The sequence below is a fragment of the Diabrotica virgifera genome, chromosome 9 (assembly GCF_917563875.1).
Source record: "Diabrotica virgifera virgifera chromosome 9, PGI_DIABVI_V3a".
NCBI lineage: Eukaryota > Metazoa > Arthropoda > Insecta > Coleoptera > Chrysomelidae > Diabrotica > Diabrotica virgifera.
In genome coordinates, this window is record NC_065451.1 from 1,139,655 (window position 1) to 1,167,603 (window position 27,949).

General features: G+C 31.8%; 1 protein-coding gene across 3 annotated transcripts in view; it reads right to left on the minus strand.

Moving 5' to 3' along the window:
* Positions 1–27,949, minus strand: part of LOC114324910 (THO complex subunit 2) — a 73,788-nt gene that overhangs the window by 34,041 nt on the left and 11,798 nt on the right. For 2 of the 3 annotated variants that reach the window (XM_028272817.2, XM_028272819.2), the window contains exons 7-16: positions 27,348–27,667; positions 21,363–21,731; positions 20,060–20,518; positions 19,887–20,004; positions 18,687–19,034; positions 16,229–16,801; positions 8,939–9,466; positions 1,762–1,822; positions 1,584–1,674; positions 1,049–1,217 (exon numbers count right to left, since the gene is read on the minus strand). In XM_028272817.2, the coding sequence (XP_028128618.1) occupies positions 1,049–1,217; positions 1,584–1,674; positions 1,762–1,822; positions 8,939–9,466; positions 16,229–16,801; positions 18,687–19,034; positions 19,887–20,004; positions 20,060–20,518; positions 21,363–21,731; positions 27,348–27,667 (3,036 nt within the window). The remainder of the gene's footprint in view (positions 1–1,048; positions 1,218–1,583; positions 1,675–1,761; positions 1,823–8,938; positions 9,467–16,228; positions 16,802–18,686; positions 19,035–19,886; positions 20,005–20,059; positions 20,519–21,362; positions 21,732–27,347; positions 27,668–27,949) is intronic. The other variant, XM_028272818.2, reaches the window with a different exon arrangement.

A 27,949-nucleotide genomic window follows, 5' to 3' on the forward strand; every position in this document is an offset into this window, starting at 1 on the left:
GAATCAAAATCAAAACCGGACAAACTGTCAAAACATAAGGTAAAACAGTTAAATATAAGTTGGAAATGACTGCCAAAATAGAATACAGGTAGAACTGTCAAAATACAAGAATGATATCTCCAAATATAAGAAAGAAATGCCCAAATTCGATAGAGGATTGTCAAAAATTGTAAAAACGTCAAAAACAAGACACATGTAAGAATCAAAATCAAAACCAGACAAACTGTCACAACATAAGGTAAAACAGTCAAAATACAAGTTGGAAATGACTGCCAAAATAGAATACAGATAGAACTGTCAAAATACAAGAAAGATATATTATCCAAATACACTATGGAAATGCCCAAATTCGATAGAGAATTGTCAAAAACTGTAAACAACGTGAAAAACAAGAGAAATGTAAGGGTTAAAATGTATAAACCAGGAAACACAGTAAAAATAAAAATTGGAAATGACTAACCAAAATAGAATACGGGTATATCAGTCAAAATAAAAGGAACTGTCAAAAAATTGTTAAAATACATTGAAGAGCTACCAAAAAAAAAAAAAAAAAATAAAAAAGTCAAAATAAAAAAGTCAAAATAAAAAATACAACGTTAAAAATGAATAGAGAATTGTAAAAAAACAGTAATGAATCGCCAAAAATAAGACAGATGTAGTGATTAAAATGTATCACGAATAAGCTATTAAAATACAAGAATAAACTGTCTCAAAGTATAAACGAGAACTGTCAAAACATGGTAAAGAACTGCCAAGATACAAGATAGATATGTGAAAATGTAATCCAAAATGATATAAAAGAGTTACCACAATAAGAGAACCGTCAACATATGACAATTAAGACAGTTAATTCGATTAGGAGATAATTAGTTTGGTAAAAATATTGATCAATACATTATTGTACATGCAGAAGAAGTAGCAAACAAAATAAACTGACAGACATATTAAAGAAATAACAATAAAAAACCAGAAGCCCACTGTAATGATTGCATTTATATATCAATAAAGATATAAAATAAGTTACAAATTAAATGTAGTTTATACTTACTCGACTGTATTGCTTTTCGTATTTATCATCTCTGTTAGACTTCTCCTCCCTTCTTTCTCTACGTTTCTCCTTTTCCCTCTCTTTATCTTCGCTACTCCTCTCAGATCTATGTCTGTCTTTACTCTGTTCCTCTTTGGTTGATTTCTCTGATCGATCCTTGGAACCAGAACTAAAATTTACAATAGACAAATAGACAGTGTTGATAGACTACTGTAGTAGTTGATGTCAGCACTTTTGATGTATACGTACAGTCGGAAAAATGAAAGAATACCCATGAACGATCACATCAATCACATATTTTGTATTTGCTGTTTTTTCCATAAATGTCAAACGAGAGAGATAGATTATTAATAACCTGAATAGTATGTGATTGATGTGATAGTTCATGGGTATTCTTTCATTTTTCCGACTGTACATACAGTGTAAAAGTACAGAAAAATTTTGGACTTTTTTCGCCACAAAAACATACGAACACTCCTCAAAAACGCTGAAATATACCGATAGAAGAAAATACGTAAAATATGGCAGACCTTACCCTGTTATATCAACAGAAATAATCTGTTGTTTGGAACTAGCCTTGGGTTCGTCTGAAGTCTGTTTCGATTTCTTCTCTTTTGTAGATTCTTCTGAAACGTTGAAATAATAAAAATTGAATTGATCTACCTTTGTTGATTTGCAATAATAAAAATAACAGAAAAATATCGAAGTATTACCTTTTGCTTCGCCGTTATGCTTGTTGTTGTTGTCGTTTTTGAACTCGTGGTTTTTGTTGCCCTGTAAAACAATAAGAAAATTTTAAAACTTTTTTGTAGTTGGCTGTATACCTTCAATATAACAACGTGGAATGAAGTAAACACTTCTGTTGTATGTAGGCATATATGAATTTATTTAAAAATCCTTAAAATTTATCCACGAAGGAGTGGAAGTACAAAACGTTTTCGGTCAAACTGACCATCATCAGTGCAAACGTCCAGTGTACTGCCCTGCTAAGCCCAAAGGCGAGAACTGATTTTTTATCGAAAATGAGATTTTTGTATTTTTAGGTAAAATAGGGTATTTAGTATATATTTATAAAGTTTTTGAAGTTGTAGAAGCATTATATTTTAAATAAAATTGCAATTTTGTTAGCGGTATCTACACTTTTCAGTTAAAATACTAAGCCATTTGGCGGCAAATGTTAAATACTATGGCGTTTTGACGGTATCTGCTACAGTTGCCGTCCATATACCTTAGCATATTGCACTTACCGCTAATCTACTTTAAAGAATGCTACGCCTACATTTAGAAACCGCCAAATCGCCTTAGTATTACAAAGTAAATTCGGCCTAACTTTACAATAAATTATTGTGTTAGTTAAAAGAGTTGTGTGTGTGTGTTCACAAAGAGGGGATGGCATTAGATAGTTAGTAAAAGAAATAATTAGCGAGGATGGTAAGAAATTTTCGAGTTTATTATATCTATTGAAATGTATTTTCATTGTTGTTTATAATATTTCAAGAATTAACCAAATTATGTTGTCCTAAACAATATGAATCTGCCCCAAGTGGATGATTTTTTATATCTTGAATTAGGCAGTAAGAGATTTTCATATTTAAAAAATATGTCTTTTTTTAATTAGGTTTTAAAAATTTAATAATATATCCACACGCTGTCCACAAACATTTTTAGAAAAAGAGACTTAAAATAGGTATTATGTTTTTTTAGAAAATCAAGTAGAGTCGAGTAAGAGTTGTGAACCACGAGGTGATACCACTGAAGACAATATTGTAGAAAGAGAAAAATTTATTGTAAAGCAATTACAAGAGGTGAAAGAAAACTATGTTCAGCCTATACAGGCGCAAGTTTTGTTTCATACTTTGTTTCAAGGTTTGTTTCAGTTTTCTGTATGTTTAAACCCTTTGTTGGTCGTACATGGGATTAGAATTAGCAGTCCCATTGATTGCATTTTTTTTTGTTTAAATACAAGCTAATATCATTGTTTAACTAGATAATGTCTAGTAGTCTAGTTATACAATGCTATTATAGATACGGGATTGTAGATTTGGGATATCTTTATTTAATCTTTTGAGAATTCTTTACGTAAGTTTTATACAAAAATGCTGGTTTTATTCCTTTATAAATTTTCTAAGAATGCGTCAGGTACCTGGATAATAATCCAAAAATTTGTTTGCATATTTTAAAAATCTTATATATCCCATAATTGGGTACTTTTCGGTCTAAAAGACAATGGTCATCATATTTTAATCATAACATATAACTAGTTTGTACAATACAACTAATAAAATGTTAAAATTTGCCCTAATTACTGTAAATTATGGTATTTTCCCAAATATAATATTGTGAAATACCCAATAATATAACAATACATAATAATATTAGGGCAGGTGTCGGCGATCATAAAAATCTTGAAGCTCTATAATAACTCAGGCCTGTCGTAAAATAGCAAACCTTTGTCGCTAAGAAACAAAATAAAAATAGCTGAGAAAGTCAAAAGTATGGTTTACAATCACATTCACAGTTGAAGAATTCTTTAAAACGCTTCAGCAGATGTTTAAACATCTATAACAATCTGAACGAATTCTGTTTAGTATAAGTACAGTTCTGCCCAAATTATTAGACGCACTATAAAAGATTTTATAAAAAATGTTAATTATGAGGTAATACCATTGTATTGTAATACTAAATAGGTTTTGTATATGTACCAGACACAAATTATGTTGTTTGGTGGTCTATTAAATTGTCTATATTGAATCACAAATAGAACATTAATATTAATGAACCAATATGTATTTATTGACTCTTGAAAGAAACAGATATAACTACAACTAAATATTGTCAATTTGTTGTTCATATTGTAGCTCAACAAAATAATAACATTTAATAGTACTTTAATTCTTTCAATTTAATAAACTGTAATACACAGAAAAGCTTTTTATTTCATATCAATCACAACTGTAAACCACATACCGCTAATAGGCTTAGTTTTATAGTAAGTTTTGATAAAACGTTTTAGCGGTATCTACCTCTTTTTATATAAAACTTTGTTTTAAAATATAATTAATGGTTCCCTTAATAAACTGGGGCATATATCCATGCATAAAAACTATTAGCTAGTCCATAAATCCCTTACGGGCCAAAATTTTAGCACTCAATTTTGAAATCGATTTTGCCACCATTTTGTGAAATGTTAGTTACCGCCTTTGGGCCTAGCACGGCAGTGTACAGGTAATTGAAACTAGCCACTTCAATAGGTATAAAAACATCTAAATTACATTATTGTTACATTCTAGTTGGTTGGTAACCTCTCACTTGAACACAAGTACTTACCTTGTGCAATTGTCGAGCAAGGATGAAATACATTCACATGTGATATGTAAAATCTTAATACATCGACTTCATGTCGACCACTTTTTAATATAGAATGTAACAATAATGTAATTTAGAGGATTTTATACCTATTGAAGTGGCTAGTTTCAATTACTTGTACACTGGACGTTTACACTGATGATGGTCAGTTTGACCGAAAACGTTTTGTACTTCCACTCCCTTGTGGGTAAATTTTAAGGATTTTTAATAAATTCATATGCCTACATACAACCGAAGTGTTTGCTTCATTCCACGTTAAAGAAAATTTTAGTCAATATGCCAAAATCAAAAGATTTCTCGCAAATTAAGATATTTTGTGACTTGTATTGGCGAGTAAGTGTCAGAAATGTCACAATATAAGAGAACTGTTAAAATAGAATAGAGAATTTTCATAACATGATACTTAGCTGACAAACAGGACAGACGTGTCCAAAACTACAACGGAAAAGTTGGTAAAATATGTCAAGCAGCCAAAATAAAAGTTAGAAAGAACTGTCGAAATAGAAGGTCGATAAAACTGTCAAAACATAATAGATAATTGTCAAAATATGGTAAAAAACTGCAAAAAACTGGTAACGGTAAAATGTATGTCAAAATATAAAGTAAACCAGTCAAAACACAAGACAGAACTATCAAAATACAACAGAACTGTCAAAATACGGTCAAAAATTTGACATCAAGGCAGATGGAACAGTAAAAATTGCAGACTGTAAAAATGCGACCAATTAAAGCCATAAGTAAATCAGTAAGTATAAAATGTGTAACAGGCTGCAAAAATATTAAGGGGAATAGTCAAAATTACAAAAGGAACTGCCAAAATATAAGAATGAGATAGATGAGGAGAAGATAGGAGACAAAGAATTGTCTGGTAAAATACCAGTAAAAATCAAGAGAACGACAGAAAGAAACAATTTGAAAAAAAAAACATAAATGACTGTTATAAAAAGGTAAAAAAAGGAAATGATGAAATTAATGTTCAAATACACGAAAAAAAAAACAGGACAGACGTGTCCAAAACTACAACGGAAAAGTTGGTGAAATATGTCAAGCAGCCAAAATAAAAGTTAGAAAGAACTGTCGATATAGAAGGTCGATAAAACTGTCAACACATAATAGATAATTGTCAAAATATGGTAAAAAACTGGTAACAAAAGGCTGCAAAAATATTAAGGGGAATAGTCAAAACTACAAATTATAAGGAACTGTCAAAATATAAGAATGAGATAGAAGAGGAGAAGATAGGGGACAAAGAATTGTCTGGTAAAACACCAGTAAAAACCAAGAGAACGACAGAAAGAAACAATTTGAATAAATCATAAGTAAGATGACTATTATAAAAAGGGAAAGAAAGAAAATGATAAAATCACGAAAAAAACTACTTTTCAAATATCTTCTTCTTTAAGTGCTATCTCCGCCAGATATTATAAAGAAGTTAGAAGAATTTGAGATGTGGTGGAATAGAAAGATTTTGAAAATACTGTAACAAAAGAATGAATCACCGACTGCAAGTAGCAGCTCCAAACGGTTCCATCTCGAGAACATTTTGGCGAAAGCACGATATACGTGGAATCGGTGGAGAAAGACGTGCGGTATGGGGAGGTCACACAATAGCTAGAGGTGGCGAAGTCTGGAATTATCGAGAATAACGTTATTTTGTATTTAAGCAAATTGCGGTATTAGGAGTTAGTTTTAAGCTAGAGTTTGTAAAAGAAAACTTGTATAAATAAATTCGTATAGACGAACCAAGAGTATTATTTTAACCGTAATTACGCTACAATACCATTGATCCAACGAGTTATAAATGCAGAAGTGTAAAGAAGGCTACAAAAGGAATGCGAGGTCATAAAGAACATCAAAACAAGCAAGCTGGAATATTCAGACCACATTACCAGAGGTGCGAAATATGGGATATTAAGGCTCACAAAGCAAGGTAAAATTAAGGGTAAAAGATCCACAGGAAGACGAAGATTTTCCTGACTGAGAAACTAAGAGAGTGGTATAGCGTCACCCTAATTAGCAAAACTCGTAACTCCATTTTTACTCAATTTGTGAATATATGCGCCATCCGTTTGTAAATTAATTTATCTGTCTTTTGACCAAATCCTGTAACTCCATCTAAATGTAGAAATTAAATATAAGCGAAAAAGTAAACTCTGTAACTCCGTATCAGCTTTTGACTTCAGAAAACCACGTAACTCCAATTATGTTTATAATGCTTGTGTCCTTTTAACCTCGTAACTCCACAAAATTTTAGAAAATTTAAAAAATGGTTCTCCACCATCAGGTATATTATTTTATGTATTTTAAAATGTTCGATTAATTTTGACAGAATCGCAAAATTTATTCCAAATTCAAATTTTTGCGTGTCCTGAACAATTTGTCGTTTTGGAGTTACGAGTTTTACTAATTAGGGTGACGATAGTTGAGCTCAGTAAATCTTTTCAGAGCAGCCGCCAATAAGGTACGGATAGCTGTGATGATAGACAATCCAAGTCAATTTTTACTGGCGGATTTAGGATATTGCCAAAAAAGGTATAAGTATGTACTTAAAACAAAAATAAAAAAATAGGCGCAGATACTTTTACCTTATATTTATTTTTACCGTATTTAAAAAACCCTCAACATACCCCCAGTATTTACTGCTGATAGTACTTGAAGTTTGTTATTATGATCTAGTCTCTATTTACAAAATTCTGAAAATAATACTATTTCATTATTCACACACATGCACAAATTTGTGTAATATCACTTTTAGGCAAGCCGCACACCAAAGAAACATGAAACGAAAAACATGTTTCATGAAAAGAAAACACTGCTAAACAAATCTCAAAGTCCGCCTATCAATGAAACGAGTGTGATTCATGCTGACACATTTTTATTTTCGGAGAGTCTCATAAATGACCGGACGTATATTTGTTTAGCAGTGGTTTATTTCCATGAAACGTAATTTACGTTTCATGTTTCTTTGATGTGCGGCCTGGCTATTGCCCAATGACAACAAATATGAGTAAAAATGAAGCATTATTTTCTTATTTATTCTTACTGTCGTGTGATATTCGTAAGATTATTTTTTAATACGTGTATTATGGATATTTTCTTAAATGTGACAGTTGTCAAAACTAGGAAACTGGTTGCCATTAAACAGAAACAATCTACTTAAAAAAATTATATCGGTAATTTTCTACAGTAGATAATCTCAGTATAATTTTAATCTGATTGGACATAATTAAACACGTGATCAAATATCTTACTATATGATTGGAAGTTAAAATCATCAAAAAATAATCAGTTTAATTTTTATTTCTGTAGCTTTCTATTGGTCAGAATCTCCTATGAATAAAATAATCAATACAATTTACAAAATGCTTTTCTGCAGATAGCATACCTAAAGCACTAAGTCGTTCTTCTTTCGTTGTAGTTAATTCAAATTCAAAATATTTAAGTTTAATAGTTTCTTTAAATGTGCTTTTTAAACCTTCCTCGTTTAATAAATCAGATAGCAGAACAGCCCCAGAGGTAGTACCTAATTAATCTCGCTAATACAGTACTTCTAATTGAGTTTTAAACCGAGTTTTGCTTAAAAATTAAAACTGTCTCCATGTTTCATTAAGAAATAATTCGGGGAACTGATGCTTATAAGCAGATAACTTCTCCGACATAAATAAATTAGAAGCAACTTAATGTCCGGAGAAGGTACACCTTTGAAAGACCTGGAACTTTGAATATGAACCTTTAAGTCGTTGTCTAATTCGGCGCTAAAATTGACCAGCTTCTTAAATATGCCTCTATTTCCTGAATTTTTTTTCGTCGTGACCTCTTAAAGCTAACTCGAAAGCTCCACAAAACCTTATAAAATTTGTAGTTTTTTTTCTAACGAAAAACCACCAAAAAAGTTTTTTAAGAAGCTAATCTGATTCATTGTCAATTATTAATAAATTAAACCTAAGAAATAATCAAAATATTATTCATAATACACCCACGATCATGATGCACTAAAAGTTTAATATTAAATACAAAAACTTTTTAACAGAAAATAGATATAATAAAAGTGACAAGCCAGCACGTAAAGAAACTCGAAATAAATAGATACCCTCGTGCCCGGCACAAAGATTCTCATTTGAAGGTATACTAATAGTCCAATATAGCTTATCCTGTCACTTACATAGAATGCTCGTGAAATATTTCTCTTTTCAGACGTGCCAGTTCTGATTTCGGCACAACATTCTTCTGTCGAATAATCTCCCCTGTAAGTGGTAGGGATTGTACTACGCACAAGGTTGGCAGATTCTATATAATTTATGGAGATAATAAGAAATACAAACAAAAAAATTAACAAGCATTAAAAGGTTTTGAAGATAAAAAATATGTTTCTGCATAGTTAGCAAGGTAGTGCCATGGCTCTATGGTACTACCTCACGGGCCGCCACTAAGTCAATCTCTGAAAGGAGAAGAAATTACAAGACAATACAAATCACAAGAAATTGATAAAAAATACATTAAATTCAAGATCCAAGCGCCACTCACCTTCTCCTTTTCCACTGGAATATGAAACTCGACCTCCTTCATCATCTGGCCAGCAGAATTCCTCTGCTTGAGCAATCCCAAGTAACTAACGGACAAAGTATAGAGATCCTGCCTGTTGTTTTTCTCTTCGTCTCTCACTTTCTCGATCCTTTTTTCGATGAACTGGCTCAGTTTGATCAAGAGCGGAAAATGATGGATGATTTTGATCAGTATTATCAACGAATTCCTTATTTGAACGTACTCTTTGGACTCGAGACAGGTAACCATTGCCTTGGCTAGCTTATAGTGCCACTTGTGACAGACGTGGCGGTAGTTCTCGTAGTCTACGTTGTCTAGATTGTCAGCGTGCTGGTTGTTCTTCCTGTATTTCGTCACGAATCCCGGGTAGTTGGCGCATTCTTTCTCGAAGGTCTCCTTGGATTTGTGCCATTTCATTACAGTTTCCAGCATGGCGAACAGAAACCGTCCGTATCGCATAGCCTCGTTCTCGGTACAAGAAGTTACTGAATAAGTTACATCGCAGAATAGCTGAAACAAAGAAGTCGTCTTCAAATTTTATCGGCGTAGTTATTTAATATTACGATCAAGAAACTTTGTAATTGGTAACCAAATCGTGCTAATATTGTCCTTTTCATGATCATTTTTCAGTGCATAACAAATGATAGGAAAAAGGGTAAGTCCGTGATAATACACATTTATGACATTTATTCTAACATGACATTTTAGTTAAATCTGACAGTTGTCACATTTTATTTTCAATTTGGAATAAAAACAAATCAAATGTGTTTCTTGCATTTATAAAATGGTATTTTCTTTGATTTGTATAGTCTTATAAATTATACAGATTATATTTGTAATATTATTATCTAATTAAAAAAAATTATTTTTTTATTATGGCGCCATCTATCGACAACTAGAATAACTAGAATAAATGTTATAAAAGTGTCACCGACGAAATGTAATCACCGACGTGCCTTTTTTTCTGTCACATACAATTTAATGCGTTAGAAAGAAATCGAAAAACTGTGACGCACTGGAAGATGATCATGAGAAATACTGTACCACAGGAAAAGAGGCCTAAAAAGCATTTTGAAATATCGAAAAATTACTGGCCACTATTTTTTAACTGGAATATCTGGGGAAGTTAATAGAAAATGCGTACCATCCGGTGTGTATCGAAATTTTTACTGCGTCGTGGTTTTCCTTTTACTTTTTTAAAAACATGAAAACTTGGGACTATAAGGGGAGTATGGTTTTTTTTAAACTATGGTAGAATTTTTTTATTTTTAAATTAAATGAACATATTCAGTACAGTTCATAGATTATCCAAAAAAATAAGAATGTGTGTGTACTTTGTACGCATATAAGAAGTTATACTTCTATTATATGATTCCAACGAAATTAATATATATATATATATATATATATATATATATATATATATATATATATATATATATATACAGTAGCAAAAATGAAAGAATACCCATGAACGAACATATAAAACATGCTGTATTTTCCTGTCATCCTGTCACACAAAAATTGGCCAGCGCAAGTACATGTAATAATTATTATTACACGTACTGTCGCTGGGCAATTACCTTTGTGACACGGTGACAGGAAAATACAGCGTGTTTTATATGTTCGTTCATGGGTATTCTTTCATTTTTCCGACTGTATATATATATATATATATATATATATATATATATATATATATATATATATATATATATATATATATACTTTAAACAGTGTATTTATATTTTATTTAAATATTAAACTAATTTTAATACTTACTACTTTCCAAACATTTTTATTAAAACAATACCAAAAATTAAAAAAATTAAAATAAAACACACACAAACACATTGAAAAATGCCATAAAGAAATGATTTCTGAACAATAATTGTTGGCAAAAATTTTAACTAAATACGCATTTTCTGAAAAAAATTATATAACAAATATATTCACAATCATAAAATGTATAAAAAAAAATAAAAACTTGCATTGGGATTCTAACCCGCGTGCTTAGATTTGAAATCCACTTACACACACCCCTCACCCGACTTAACCACTTACACATACTTGTCATGTGGGAAGATAGGCTAACTGAACGTCTTACCGTTTGACAATTCTGAATTTAATCAAATTAGTTTGATTTTTGTGGAATTAAAATATTAAAATACAACAAAATATAGAGTAAGAAAACAATAGGTATATTAGATGAAGAGTAGTAGAAATTTTGTTGGTAATCAAATTATGTAAATCAAAGCATTACCTACTAAATAGGTACATATATTTTCCAAGTAGGTAAGTACATATGTAATTTTTTATTACAATACTGAAACATTTACAATTTAGTACGTACCTGTTGCTTTTAAAAACTATTAAAAAGTTACTACAATTATAAACTTGCTTTTGTCTGTGTCCTCACAACAATAAAAACTAATATACCTATACAATATTTGTTTATCCATAACCTCCATATTGAACAATTATTGTCATGTCATTTGAACACCCAATCAGAGCAAAGGTATAATGCGTATGCGTCGGGGACCAAGGTTTTTGATGAATTCGCGCATATTAAATTTCACTTTCATCGCGCCTAAAGAAATGTAACTTATTTAATTTGTATGTAACTGTTATTTAAAAGAAGTGAGTTAACCAGACTAATAGATTCATGTTTGGGTACTGAGGTAAATAAATTGCTAACATCAAAGGAAAGCATAGTAATATTCGGATTAAGATTAATAAGTTGAAGTTTTTCAACTAATTGGCGAGAATTCAAAACTGTAAATTGGGGAGTGAAGTTTATGAAGTTCTTGATAATTTTTAGAATGAATTTAGATAAAATAGAAACTGGGGTGTTTATAAAACTGACGACGGGACGGATAGGAATGTCAACTTTGTGGATCTTTGGTAAACCGTATAACCTAGGGATCAATGGATTAGATGGAATTTTATTGTATGGTGCTTCATGTTCAGAGAAGAAATCAGAATATTGTTTTAAATTATTTTTCAATTTTGAAACAAAAGATTTAGATGGATCAACAGGGAGAAGGGTAAAATTATTGGTGTCAAGAAAGGAAGTGACTTTATCAATATATAGTTGTTGTTCTAAAATAACAAGACAGTTGCCCTTATCTGCTTTACTAAAAACAAGTTGATGGTTTTTAATCTTATTTTTTATTGACTTTAAGGTGGATAAAAGAGAATTGGTTTTTTTATGATAACTGGGAAATGAAGAAGTTGAAGAAATGTTGTTACTGTGGGCTGGATTAGGTGTAAGAGACTTCGCTATTCATTTAATTCTTCTTTTTCATACAGGTCCTCTTTCCTTTTTATTTTTCTTTTTATTTTTCATTTTAATTTTTTCTTAAAAATTCAAAATTTTAATCTGTTGCATTTAACTTTCTAGCCACTCTAATCTCTAACTTTACAACTTTATTCTTATTTTACTATTTTTTACTTTTAATTATTTTCCAAATACAGTTTGTGTCTTGTGCATCCGGTTGACGCACTTCTTTTGAATCTTTTGTTCATTTACACATTTTATCAACTTCGTTTTAATTTAACAATCAAATAATTCCATTTTCTTTTCTATGCATAATGTTATAATATTTCCTATATTTTTGACTATACCTAACACATTTTCACATTCCGTCAATTATTTATATTTTTCACCTAACAATCTTATATCAGTTACCTCAATTCTCACCAATTTTTTAAATAGTTAATTTCATACAGAATCAATATCATACTGGACTTATACAACCAACATTACAGTTAACAAATTTACATTTCTATACACACTAAACAACTTTTGTATCACTTCAACGTTTTAACTTTCACCCCCAAGGCTATTTTAGGCCCAAAAAATTATTAACTTTCATTAACCGATAATTCAATCTTACATTTTGTTTTCATTACCATATTATGACAATAATTTCGATCAAATTTAATTTTATAGTCAAGTTTATAGTAATGGTTGTAATATTTTTTAAAAAATAGTAAATTTAAATTCTAATATTAAAAATTAAAATTCCAACACAGTCTTAAACTTAAATTTCCGTAACCACATTGGATCTTGACCTTGGTTAATACCTTAAAAATTCTCTTTCCTGGATGTCAATGTTACTGACATTTGAAGTATTTCAACTTCCTTCTAAATCATTGACAGACTAAACGTAGTTCAATGTAGACCTATTCATAATAAAAAATCTCTTAATTAATGGAGTAGAGCATCATGTACCTAGTACTAATCCGTTGGCATCCAATGTAAGCCAAATTGTTTAACAGATTTCACCATGTAGTTAGAACATACATCTTGACCAGTGTTTGGCATTGTGGCTATTTAGCAAGGACAGAGAGTAAGTAATCGTAACCACACTTTTCAATTTTTAACATTCAAAATTTCACCCTTTTTCAATTTTACTAAGTGAGATTACTTACTTTTAGGTTCACTGATGATGGACTGATAAGTCCGAAAACGTTTTGAACGTAATCCGTTTGGATTTTTAAAAAATTTTTAGAATTGTTATTAAATATACCAACTACACTAGGGAGTTTTACTTCATGTTAATTTTATTTAACTAGATGGTATACAGCCAACCTTCGGGTATTATCCCGTTTTATTTATTTTTTTTTATATATATAAAAATCAACTGCTGTTCGTTAGTCTCGCTAAAACTCGAAAATGGCTGGACCTATTTGGCTAATTTTGATGTTGAATTATTTGTGGAAGTTCAGGGAAGGTTTATACGGTTTTATATTGTCATTTTAGTAGCCACCAAAAATTTTACATCTATATGTATAAAATGCTCTTTTTACAGTGTTTGTTGCCATACTCCTCCGAAACGACTTGACCGATTTTTATGAAATTTGGCAGGTATATTCGAACGGTCTGGGAGTAGGTTGTTATCTATATTTTATATCCGTACGTCATAAGGGGGTTACCGATGACGCCATAACTCTCACAATAATGACGTGAAAAATACGAAATTAAGTAGGTAGACTCCCTGCTGAATTCAGAGCAGAACAGTACTAAAATTTTTTCTCTGGCACAATCGGTGGCCGAAATACAATATCTTAAGCCGTAGAAATATTCTGAGGACAGAAGAAGAACGAGCAACAAATTTCATCGAAGAAAAGTGCAACTGTTTAACTTTTGGACTTAAATTGGGCAAAATATGACTTTTTTAATTTTTCGAAACTTTCAAAAAATATCTCTAAACCGAACTTTTCTGACGAACGGCAAGCAGGAGAAAATTTCTGACCACACGAAAAGAACAAGCAGCCAATTATAAAATTTTATTTAATTTTAATTAATTCTGTTTCATTTTTTAATTCCATTTATTGTTTTTATTTTATTTCATTTTATTAAATTTTATTTATTTTTATTAGATTCTATTTACTTTTATTTAATTTTATTTTATTTTATTTAATGATATTAAATTTTAATTTAATTTAATTTTGATTAATCAACACCTATATAGTTGGACAACCCCGAACCCAATTATAAATACAGGGTTAGGGTTGAATGTAGATAAAATAAAACAGTTATATTCATTATAAGATAAACAAATTTAAGATTGTAACTGTTGCACTACAACTTTATTTTGTTACTTCTAACTAAACGTTATTACATCAAACATCATGTGTAATTAATTAAAAATAATAATAATAAAACCTCATTCACATCGAGCATTTTTTGTTTATTAATTACGAATTCCTTTTGTTTATTTTAAGTTTATTGTATATTATTGTGTATTGTATACAAAAGTTTGTTTTTGTCTATTGAGGCAGTACGAATTCTGCCGGGTCAGCTAGTTATAGTTAAAAATTAGGCATAAAACAAAAATTATTTAGACCTCACGAAATGTCTAACGAAAATGTATGCAAAATTTCAAGTGGATCGGTCAAGTAGTTTTTGAGTTACAATGCCTTTGAAAAAAGCAGTTTTGAGAAAAACGCGTTTAAAATGTTGTCAACTTTTATTTTCAATTTCTTTTTTGTTTGTCAAATCGTAAAGTGATGCACACCGTAATATGATTTTGAATCGCGGAGTAATTTACAAAAGAGAGTGGGAACAGCTGTTGAACGTTTTTCACTACGCTCAAGCGCGCTGGCACGAAGCTCCTGTATGAGTCAAATGTAGGGATATTCAACATGTTGTATTTCCGGTAATTTTACTCCAATCAATCTGAAATTTTCAGCGAGTATTCTTGAAGTTATGTACATACTTTCAGTTAAAATAGTAAAAAAATCAAAAATGTTGCTAATAAAATAAAAAACAATGATGCTGTAAAAATTTCGATACCCACAAGATGCTACACATTTTCTATTGAAAGATGAAGTAGTTTTCAATCCTAATAGTAATATTAATAATATTTAAAAATATTAAAATATTACTAAAAGATTTTTAAATTGAAAACTTATTGGTCCATTTTTCTGGTGACACCTCCAAGGCTTCTACAATATGCAAGCCAAATGGATGCTGCAGTGAAGACAAAGGGAAGGAATTCTACACTACGCAATTCACAACCCCCGTCTGCAGCTTGGTAAAGTTCCAACGGTAAGTTCTAATTGAAAAATAAGATTGTTTTGCCTTCGCATTGCAACTGAATAAAAATGGTATACATTTTTATTTTATTAGTATTACTCCTATAGAGTAACTAGGTCCATTTTCCGTTGGAACTTTACCAAGCTGCAGACGGGGGTTGTGAATTGCATAGTGTAGAATTCCTTCCCTTTGTCTTCACTGCAGCATCCATTTGGCTTGCATATTGTAGAAGCCTTGGAGGTGTCACCAGAAAAATGGACCAATAAGTTTTCAATTTAAAAATCTTTTAGTAATGTTTTAATATTTTTAAATATTATTAATATTGCTATTAAGATTGAAAACTACTTCATCTTTTTAATTGTCAGATGACGCTAGTCACCTACTCCATTCACGTCAGTTGCGTTGTGGGGGATAAACTCTCGGTGTTGGTCAATTGGAGTATGGAGTAGCAGGCCTACGTTCTCTCCGATGAGACTCCAACAAGAGTCGAAAATCGTCGATTCAGAGGACTGGACTGCGCTCCGTATTCTAATTGAAAAATAAGATTGTTTTGCCTTCGCATTGCAACTGAATAAAAATGATATACATTTTTATTTTTTACTTTTCTATTGACTTCCCTCACAAGTGAAAAATAGCGGCCAGAAAATTTTCGATTTTGAAATACTTGGTTTCTTAGGGTATTTATAGTTGATGATTAAATTGTAATTATATTCAAGCATACTTACCCTGTCGTAAAAGAGTAACGTAGAAAAATTTGGAGTCTTCAGAAGGTGAATAGTGTGTACGAATTTTGCACAAAATACTGCATCTATCTGGGTAAAGGTGCACCTGGGAAAGACGCACAACTGCAGGAACCTCGTGATAGTTTCATTTTTGGCAGTTTTCGCAAGAGACAAGAACCAGTTGTCTTTTTCTTGTTTCAACCTGTACATCACTTTCTCCACGTGTTCGATCTGCTTTTTCTTTTCATCTTGCAGTTTATCGGCCAGAGTTTGGTACCTCTCCTGCTCCTTCTTACCTTTGGCTCCGGTGTCAGCATTAGAAGCATTTTTGGCTTTGTTGGTGACTTGATGGTACACGTCTTCGGGTACAAACAAGTCGTACATGGTCAGCGACCAAAACGTGGCTAGGAATTGCGGTGAGATGTCTTCCCATACGCGAGGAGGATGGAGAAGTTGTAGAGACGCACATATCGGCTCCATTACTTCGTTAGTTGCTTCCAAGTATTTTTGATTTTTGGCAGAGGAAACCATTTTTTTGTAGTTGGGATCCACCTTTCGCAGCTGATCGTACCTTTGCTGAAAGAAAACACATATATAAGGACGACTTTTAAATTACGATATTAAATTTCACGGAATGTTTATATATCTCAATCGAGATATTTGCAAATCTGGTGAATCCGCTATCAAAACTGTGAAAATGTCACAAACTATGTCAAAAATTCACGAGATGCGTTAAAATGTCATAAAATTTCATCAGAAACGACAAAAGGTAGAAACAAGTTCCGACACAATGTCACAAGTTACGTCAAATTGTCGCAAGATATACCATAAGTTACGCTAAACTTTCATAATTTACGACAGAATGTCTGAAGTTACGACAAAATGTCACAAGTTGCGTTAAAATGTCACAGGATATGTTAAAAATCTCAACGTTGCGCGTTAACATGTCATGCCAGAAGTTGCGTTAAAATGTCAGAAGTTGCGTTAAAATGTCAGAAGTTGCGTTAAAATGTCAGAAGTTGCGTTAAAATGTCAGAAGTTGCGTTAAAATGTCAGAAGTTGTGTTAAAATGTCAGAAGTTGCGTTAAAATGTCATAAGTTGCGTTAAAATGTCGGAAGTTGCGTTAAAATGTCAGAAGTTGCGGTAAAATGTCACAAATTACGACAGAATGTCTTAAGTTATGACAAGATGTCGACAAAAGTTATGATAAGTTGCGACAAAATATTACAAATTACAGTATAATATAACAAACTACGACAGAATGCATGTTACGATACGACATGAGAAGTTACGATAAAATGTCACAAGTTAAAACAAAATGTCACAAACTAAAAGCAAATGTCATAAGTGGAGTCAAAATATCACCAGTCTACTGTGATAGGTTATGACAAAATGTCACGTTAAATCACAATATAAAAAGTTACGACAAAATGTCACAAGTTGGTTAACAATTTCACAAAATTACGGTATATGTTTAATCGACTTCTTTTAAATCACGGAAGAACAAATAAAATCTCAGACCAGTTTTATGACTACTTCTGCTTCAAAATAACTTTCATTTGCATTTTTGCGATAGGCATAATATGTAAAATATAGTAGTATGAAAAATATCTCTACACATTTCTTTTCCGAATTATTGTCTTTTTTGGTCTTTTGATCAAAATAAGGAACGTTTGTATATATTTTATAAACAAAATTTTGCATCCGAGCTCATTCATCAGTCTATCTATACCATTACAAGTTACGACAAGATGTCATCAGTTATGACAAAATGTCAGATGTTACGACAAAACGTCACAATTTACGACAAAACGTCACAATTTACGACAATACGTCACAATTTACGACAAAACGTCACAATCTACGACAAAACGTCACAATTTACTTCAAAATGTTACATGTTACGACAAAATGTCACACGTTACTACAAAATGTCATTCGCCAATAAAATTTCGAAATATAATAATAAATTTAGAGGAATAATTGTTACTAAAACCAAGCAAATGATTTTTAGTTCTAGAAATAAATTAATTTTGCCCATTTCATTCCATTCGAGTATAAAAAATGTAGTTTAGACTTTGATAAATAGATGGATCAAGTATTAGGTATTGTTAAATATAAAAAAATTCTTATTTTTATTTATAAGCTCAACAGTCCTTGTAGGCCTAGGGCTAAAAAAATATTATTTATTTGCCTTTATTTAGAATTTTCGAACATTTAATAGAGATATTTGTATCTATGTTATCAAGATAACGTTCTCTGTGTTGAATAGTTATTAACTTCCTTCTGGGAATTCCATCACTTATAATTGTAAAAATTGTTTGTATTTGTTATCCGATGCAGTAACATAATAAATGAACAAATAGTCCAGTCACCGAAACCCAATAATCAAACTTTACCAGACTATACTGACTTAAAAGAATACATAAATGAAAAAAAAAGGAAAAAAATACAACTTACATTGATAGCATGGTTGAACATGGGCCTGGCCAAGAAGAACGCCACCTCCAACGGGATATGATAATCGTTCAACATACTTTGAATAGACGGCAACTTGGTGACGTATTCGTCGACAGACATAGTAGAGCCCAAGAAGGTCCCGAACTGCACCAGAGTGTCTTGGCATTGGTCGGAAAGCTTCCCGACCAGCTTCAAGTGACTGTTCTTCTGAGTTTCTTTGTAAACGACGCAATAGTTCTGCTGCGCCATCAAAAGACATAAAGCTACTGCGAGATCGTGCTCCGCCATAGCTTCTTTGAGTCGCAAAGACGATTTCTTGGTGTTGCGTATTTGACTGAAATATCCAGCCTTAAAAAAATCATTAAATTAATTAAAAAATTAAATAAACAATTACATAAAACGTTTTCATTATTATTTATAGGACCCAATATAAAATTATAAACTATTTTGTTATTTCAATTTCTGACTTTTTTAGAGGCATAATTTCTCTAGCGGATTTAAACTCACATAAATCGAAGAAAATATCTAAAATGTTATATATATTAATATATAATAATTAACTCTTAAAATATGAATTTTAAATTCACTTTTTATTATTTATTAAAAAAATTAAAAAAGATACGCAACAGCCTGGTTTCGAACTCAGGACCTCTCGATCTGCAGTTTAATGCTCTACCACTGAGCCACCACCTATCGATTTATTAACGTATTTTAAAATGGAATTTAAATGTCATTGCATTAGTCACATTTTTAAAATATTTTGAAATTAAAAAAAGTCGATTTATCCATATAATAGCAGTTAAATATTGCATTGTTAGCTAGTTCTGAGCTATTCTAAAAATTTCAGCTGCCTAGGTAGCATAGAACTATTTTTAAAATGGATTACAAAATTTGCGGATATAGTGACATAGGTAGTTACAAAGACGAAGGTATATAAAAACGTTTTAAAAAATAGACGGTTTCGTTTTGATTCAATTCGAGTCTCTTGCCATCCCCTGACACGTGTTTCTAAGTTTAACCGTTATCAAAAAGGCTTTGCAAGAAGACTAAATTGAACCAAAACATACCGACTCGTTGGTAAGTATATTTAAATATTCTACCAACGTATGACTTTAGCCACCTTTAACGAAGTACAATGAAGTGAGTGTCGAAATTAAAAAATTGTTAATTTAGGTTATAATATGAAACACAAATGAGTACCTCTGATTTCAACAGTTCTCCTCCTGCCAAAGCATTTAACTGATCCATGGTTAGATCTTCAGCAGAGTCGACACCAGCCATTTTTTGGACGACCTCTTTTAATATCAGTAAATCCAAACTGAAAAATACGCCTCATTGAAATTTTGGCTCCAACTTTTAGAGTAATCACTTACCTTTTCTGTGCCTTGAGTTGATTCGCCACGAACTGCAGCAAACCGCTCAATTCTATGGTGTACTTTTTATACACTGCTCCACAGAAACTGGACAAACTTTGTAACCACGTAGAGATCGATGTGCTATCCAGTTTCACCCTCTTCTTATCAGCATTAGCTAACGACTCAATCAGACAAAAGCCTAACACATCATATGATAAGTTCGTCAGATACTTCAACGAATCAACCACAGGAGATATTAGGTTATTGAAGACTTGAATCTGTAGCAGTACATAGTCGAATAGAAACCCTGGAGAACAATGAGTTAGTTTTCCTATCAGTCGACCTACTGGTTTGACGTTTTCTTTGCTGACTCTCTTCATAATGTTCTTGATCTGCTTTTCGGAGTCCGCTCTTTTTCTCAATAACTCGGGGTATAAATAGTAAGTCTCGTTCTTCCATCTGGAGTACAATCCATACCTAAATCGATAAAACAATGTCAAATCATTGATACTCAGTCGAAAAATAAACAAATGTTAATCAATATTGTAGATTATTAAGTCAAAATGTCACAATCTACGATAAAATGTTAACATAACATGTATAACGACAGAATATCACAAATTGCATATTTACACGGTTTATTCAGTTCAATCGGAAGATTAAATGAGAGAGGAAAAAATGTTTATCTTCTCCGACAGTCTATAATTATGTCCTATGACGATTTTTACGGCTCAAATTTCGACAAAATGTCACAAGTTATGACAGAATGTCACAAGCTACGACAAAATGGTCACAAAGTACGAAAAAATGTCACAAGTTACGACAAAAAGGTCATAAAGTATGAAAGAATGTCACAAGTTACGACAAAATGTCATAAATTACGTTAAAAAAAATGTTGTTACTTTGAACTATTATAAGACTAAGGTACACGGCTAATTCAGTTCAATCGGAAAAATAAAATGAGAGATCAAATAGTTATCTCCTTAGAAAATCTATAGATTAATAATTATATTCTATGATGATTTTTACGATTCAAATTTCAACAAAATATCACAAGTTACGACAGAATGTCACAAGTTCCGACAAAATCTCACAAAGTACGACAAAAAATCACAAAATACCACAGAATAACACAAATTACGACAGAATATCACAAAGTAAGACAGAATATCACAAAGTACGACAGAATGTCACAAGTTACGACTAAATTAAAATAATGTAAATATATCAAGTGAAACCATTGTAAGAGTCATCAAAATTTACTATATTGAATTCTTATACTCCTACTTTATGTGCTACTACATATTAACATTGTAATTACCTGATATGATACGGATAGAGCTTGATAAGTGTCCAAATGTCCTCGGCTATGCAGCAATTGCACTCCAAATACGACAACGCCGGTAATATCGTAACATCCAGCAACGACAGAATATCATAATACAACGACCTTTCCACTGGCGCCAACGATTTAGCGTTGTCGATGCCACAGGCAGCTAGCGCAGCTTTAGACAGTCTCACGATCTTACACAACAGGATAGTATCGTAACGCAAAGATGCTCCGAGCATGAGTAGCATTGGAATGGCCATGTCGGTCAGTTCGAGGAATTCGTGTGCTTGTGGTGGTATTACGCTGCCTGTGAACTTTCCTACGGGTTTTCTGGGTATTTTGGAACAGATAATGCCGAACCTGAAAGTGATCGTACAAAATATACTGTATTACAACTTTGATGCCATAAAACCATTAAAACTGAGGTGAATTATACTAGTAGACCTGTGTGGACAAAAACTCTAGAAATGCCAATTATCTTTTAAATGGATGGTCCAAATTGTACAAACCTGGGATATGCCTATTCTGCAATATGGAGATTTCAAATTTGATGTTTGCAGTGTTGCCAGATTTACCATTGTTTGATATCATTAGTTACTTTGGTGCTTCAAATAAAATATTCTGTATTTTATATTATTATTATTGGAATCCTCCCTTTATTACGAGTTCAACCATATGTAACACTAGGTATTTTATCTAGTTACGAAGATCTTAAATAAATAATAAAACCAGTGCCAAATAGTTACGAAGTAATTTAGTAAATACACAATGCTGTGATTTTGACATTAATTCATAAAGCTAACAATAGCTTGACGTTTATAGAAAAGTTTTGCAAATAATGAATGTGGTGATCTAATGTGAAAAAGATGAGAACTCAGATTCAGAATATATTTCTATCATTAGCTCATCCTGGTCATCTACATTCTGCATTTCAATGTACTGATGAGAAGTTGTGATATGAAGTCGCCAGTTCAGTCATGGATTGGTCTACGTTTAACAATTTTAAATTGTAACCAATAAAAGTTGCCTTACCAGCCCGTTCAGCAGTAAACAGGTTTCTTTTAGAGGAGTGGATAAAAAACTATTAGTCCAGAAAGCCACTGCGCATCCGCTAGGAAAAATATTCTAATTCGGATTTTTTGCACAGTGTTTCTCAAAAAGGACTCCTTTTAACAAATTTGCATGTTGCCAGGACCAAAAGTTGGTCAAAACTTTTTTAAACGTTTTTTTTTGGTTTTTTGCCTAAAATTATTTTTTTTGCATGGAAAAAAGTTTTTTTAGGTTTTTTGGATCATTCCAAACAGAAAAGGTCTTTAGTGACTTTTCTCTAAAAAAGATAGTTTTTGACATATAAGCGATTAAAAATTGAAAAATTGCGAAATCGGCCATTTTTAACCCTCAAAAACTATGTGAAAAACTGAAAATTTGAATGTTAGCAAGGTAGGCAGATATTCTTTAAACATCGATTGATTAAATCCCGAAGAGTTTTTTGCAAAACAATATTCAAAACTCCTTTGTTTTTTAATTGCTAATCAAGCGTGCGCGACACTATTTTCCACCGACAGTATGGTGCAAATAAAAGGAATAAATTCGTTATTTCGCAAACCGGCGACTTTAAGGAAAACTCCCGAAAGAGGTCGATTTTTATTTTTAAGTTATGATATTGAGGCATATATGGTATACTAGTGACGTCATCCGTCTGGGCGTGATGACGTAATCGATGATTTTTTTAAATGAGAATAGGGGTCGTGTGGTAGCTTATTTGAAAGGTTCTTCAATTCTCTATTCAGTAATTTAAACATTTACATAATTATTTATACAGGGTGTCCTTCTACTTCTTTTTTTGTCAAATAATTTAATTAATTAAAAATTTTTTTGAGACCCTGTATAAATAATTATGTAAATGTTTATATTACTGAATAGAGAATTGAAGAACCTTTCAAATGAGCTAGCACACGACCCCTATTCTCATTTAAAAAAAATAATCGATTACGTCATCACGTTCAGATGGATGACGTCACTAGTATACCATATATGCCACAATATCATAACTTAAAAATAAAAATCGACCTGTTTCGTGATTTTTCCTTAAAGTCGCCGGTTTACGGAATAACGAATTTATTCCTTTAATTTGCACCATACTGTCGGTGGAAAATATTGTCGCGCACGCTTGATTAGCAATTAAAAAACAAAGGAGTTCTGAATATTGTATTGCAAAAAACTCTTCGGGATTTCATCAATAGAAGTTTAAAGAATATCTACCTGCCTTGGCAACATTCAAATTTTCAGTTTTTCACATAGTTTTTGAGGGTTAAAAATGGCCGATTTCGCATTTTTTCAATTTTTAATCGCTGATATGTCAAAAACTATCATTTTTAGAGAAAAGTCACTAAAGACCTTTTCTGTTTGGAATGATCCAAAAAACCTAAAAAAAACTTTTTTCCATGCAAAAAAAATAATTTTAGGAAAAAACCAAAAAAAAACGTTTAAAAAATTTTTGACCACCTTTTGGTCCTGGCAACAAGCAAATTTGTTAAAAGGAGTCCTTTTTGAGTAAGACTGTGCAAAAAATCCGAATTAGAATATTTTTCCTAGCGGATTCGCAGTGGCCTTCTGGACTATATAGGTACTGAAGTTCTTTCAGTCGCTGCACTGGATGAAGGCATGCTTAACGACGTTCTACACCTTCGGCAAAGAATTAAGGATTTGCCTGAAATTTTAGTATGTTATAGTTTACTTCAAAAAACTAAGACTTGATTTTTTAAAAATTGTTTTACCGTGCCGTTTAATTATAGGTCTGGATCCCGCGTATGAAAAAAAAGTTGATTAATAGCAAGCTGAAAATTTGTTAATAGCTTAAGGGTGTCTAGTCGGATAAACTTTGATATATGGGAACACTGTAACAGGGGCAGTTTTAATTGTGGAACAGGTTAAAAATTTGGAACGGTCAAAACACGAAAATGGCACATTTATTTTGTCCGACAGAACAGACATAAACTCTCCGAACAGAGATTAAACTCTCATGCAAAAATCAGACTGCTATTTATCACCTGTCATAAGTCCTGTCATTTGACATATTCTACATGTTCCACTCATTAAAACGCCAATTTGGTGATAAATAGCAGTCTGATTTTTGCATGAGAGTTTAATCTCTGTTCGGAGAGTTTAAGTCTGTTCTGTCGGACAAAATACATGTGCCGTTTTCGTGGTCTGACCGTTCCAAATTTTTAACCTGTTCCACAGTTAAAACTTCCCCTGTTCCAGTGTTCCCATATATCAATGTTTGTCCGACTAGACACCCTTAAGCTAATAACAAGTTTTCAGCTTGCTATTAATCAACTTTTTTTTATACGCGGGATCCAGACCTATTACTATTAATGGTCAAAATTAAGTTTTAACATGGGCTCTTATGGGAATTCTTAGAAAGTTAATAACTGTTGACCCAAATTTACGATTTTTAATTATTTGTGCCCTAATTAAAGGTTTTTTATAAGGAATAACGTATTAAAAAATGAGGATTGTTTACCGTACCATTTATTTTTAATTTATTTATTATAATTAATTCCGTAATTTCTGTAATTTATTATAATTTATTTTTATAAAGTATTCAATACTGAAATATATGATTTGAGTATTCTGCTATAAATGCATTGTTACCAACTTTCGCTTGCATATAAGTTTCCCCCTTTCCTCTGAGAGGCATACCCCGCAACGAAGGTGAAGAACGTCGTTAATATACCAACTGCTGTTTTAGTTCATTTTGTTCCGAAACATGTACCTTTCCACCATATGATTGGGTCTAGTTTTTTAATTGATTTTACAACGTATGGTTTTCCAAAAAATCACTCCTTAGACCGATAAAGTTCCGCCATTATTTCAGCCGAGTCATCACCACATTTCAGTTGCTCAATTATCTATAAACTCAGTTCCCTCAACTTGTTCTTCTCTGCTTAAATGAACACCATTCTAAATATTTGCACGTTAATATAGCACCAAAACAATAAATACTGACACTGTAAACACTCTAGCTAGTGGTTCATGGGATTCCCGGCCGGCCAAAGCGAAAAAGCATTCTTCATGAGCGGAGCTGCAAATGGTTTTTGGTTTCAAAAATAATAATGTTTGGAATGCAAAAACAATATATCTACATATTTTTTAAATTATAATAATTTGATCCATATCTAGTTTTTATTTTTATTTCGGTTTTTGTAAATATAGAAAATTCTCGCTGAGAATTCTCTGGCCGAGAATGTTGTCGAGAATATTCTGTTCTTACATCACTATCCGGACTAAATAAAATCGAAAATATTGTATACAGCTGAACTGGTATTGACGTGGAGATTTCAATATAGGTACAATATACAGGGTGTTGTATTTAAAAAAAAAACCAAAGTGACTAATGATATCAGAAAAATGGTAAATGAGGCAATGTTATAAACCTCAAATTTCAAATTTTCTTATTGAAAATAGGTGTACTACTGTACAGACCTTTGGCCCACTCTGGATAAAGAAGAATAGGAAACTTGCACTAAAAAATTTTTTTGCATAAAATTGTTAATTTATGTTTTAAAATGTTATATTCAAAATATTACGTCTTAACAATGAATAGTGTACGTACAACATCTGATCAAAGTTCCGCGCCTAAATTTTCCGTTTCAAACAACTTCAAAAGCGAGAGATGTGGTCTGACGTCATAGGCCACTCGTATCGTTTGCCCGTTCGCTGGGCTATTGCATTTAATGCAGTTTGCCCATAGATAAATAATATAGTTGAAATATCTTGTTTTACTCTGTGGCAAAAATGATTTTTTCTGTGACAGGCATAATATTAACATTTTATCTCTGTTGACATGGATCAAAAAGTTCTTTTTTATGAAATTACTTTTGTCGTTTCTTGTGTTGAAGAACAAAGAAGAAACAAGTAACTTAAAAATAAACAAAACTTTTAGTAATAAAAGTAAGAATAACTAAAAAGTATTGGTGCTATTATAGTATGCGGTCTACAGTTGGGTTTCTACTATAGCTTGCGGTCTACCGAGGGATGCGGTGTAAGTATAAGCTGAGATGATAAAGATATTAACTTGTAAAATTACAATAATGATTCTTCTTATTTATGCGCATTATTAACTTTGTAAAGAAGGATTTTGTTGGCTATGTACACGTTCTATCGGTACGTCTGCTAATCACCATAATCTTTTCTCAGAAGGCTTTGAACACAATAATGAAAGGCTCCAGTAGGTACTAATAAACATTACAATAAAATATAATCTTTATTATGATGCAAATTACACTGTAATCTTTTCCAGGATATACGAAATCCTTCGATTAGAGGTAGGTAGATCGAACCCACGGGGTAAACCGTATAAGTACTATAATATAATGGTACCAAACTATTGTTATAAACGGTTTAAACATGCTTATTAATAACTCTTACTTATTTGCCTTGATACCTCGCATTTCTCCAATAGAATAGCTTTCACTACTTTTTATAAAAGTTGCCACCATGAAGACATCAACGGTAGGTAAGTTGTCAGACTTACCCTCGTCCGTCATATTATGTGTTTTAAACTCTTTACAAAGTAGCACTCAACTTTATCAATTTCAGTTTAAAACTAAGCTGATTGGGGAACTACTTATTACAATATATTATAAGATGAACGTAAATAATACCTAGGAATTTTCCATTAAAGACGATTAAAATGTAATATACCCGTGATACCTACCCTAATCGCGTTGTTTCCGCCGGTTGACCGTGGCCGGTGACGTCGAACCAATAGAAGGACGTTCAAGAGCCTCCTAAGATATTTGAATTTTATAGCATTTTCAAAGCGTCGTAATTAGCCTGCGGGTTAAAAATATTTGTTTTTTTCGCCTGCAAGCGTTGTAAGATCATGTTACCTTATGTTTTTTAATATCATTTTAATATTTAAAAATTTATGCAAGTTCCCTATTGTATCTAGAAGAAAGTAACACTTACTTGCTATATAGAGGCTCGATTATATAATGAACCAGTCCACAGAGAGCTGTAGCAATAGGTTCATAATTAACTGCGTATCGATCTGGTAATCGTTTGATGAGAATTTGTGCATTTTCCCAATCGCCAATTAGCAGAAGAGCTTCGCAAAGTCCCAATTTTTGATTGTTTTCAAAAGTGTCGCTTTCCGTGTCAGGTTCTTCTGGAGTGTCCTCTTTTTCTTTGTTATTTAAACTGATTATTTGCATTTTTTTGACGTATTCCTTGGCTTCTCTCAAATGTTTCTCTGCCTCTATGGTCATTGTTTTGTCCTCTGGCAATAACTGGAAAATATACAAGATAGTCATAACACTGATCAATATTAAACTGCAATAATGTAAATATTCTGGGCAGATTATCGAAGAATAGGCCATTTTTGGGAAAAGTTATTTACCAGAAATTTTATTGCTGGAATCGAATCTTATGATTGTATATATTAATAATATAGGTATGCAAAGTCCACAGATAGTGTGCTACTTTTTTATAAACAAAATGGCGCCCGAAAATCGTGTTTTTTTTTCAATTTTTGCTCTATAACCCCAAAGATTTTAACTTTACACCAAAAA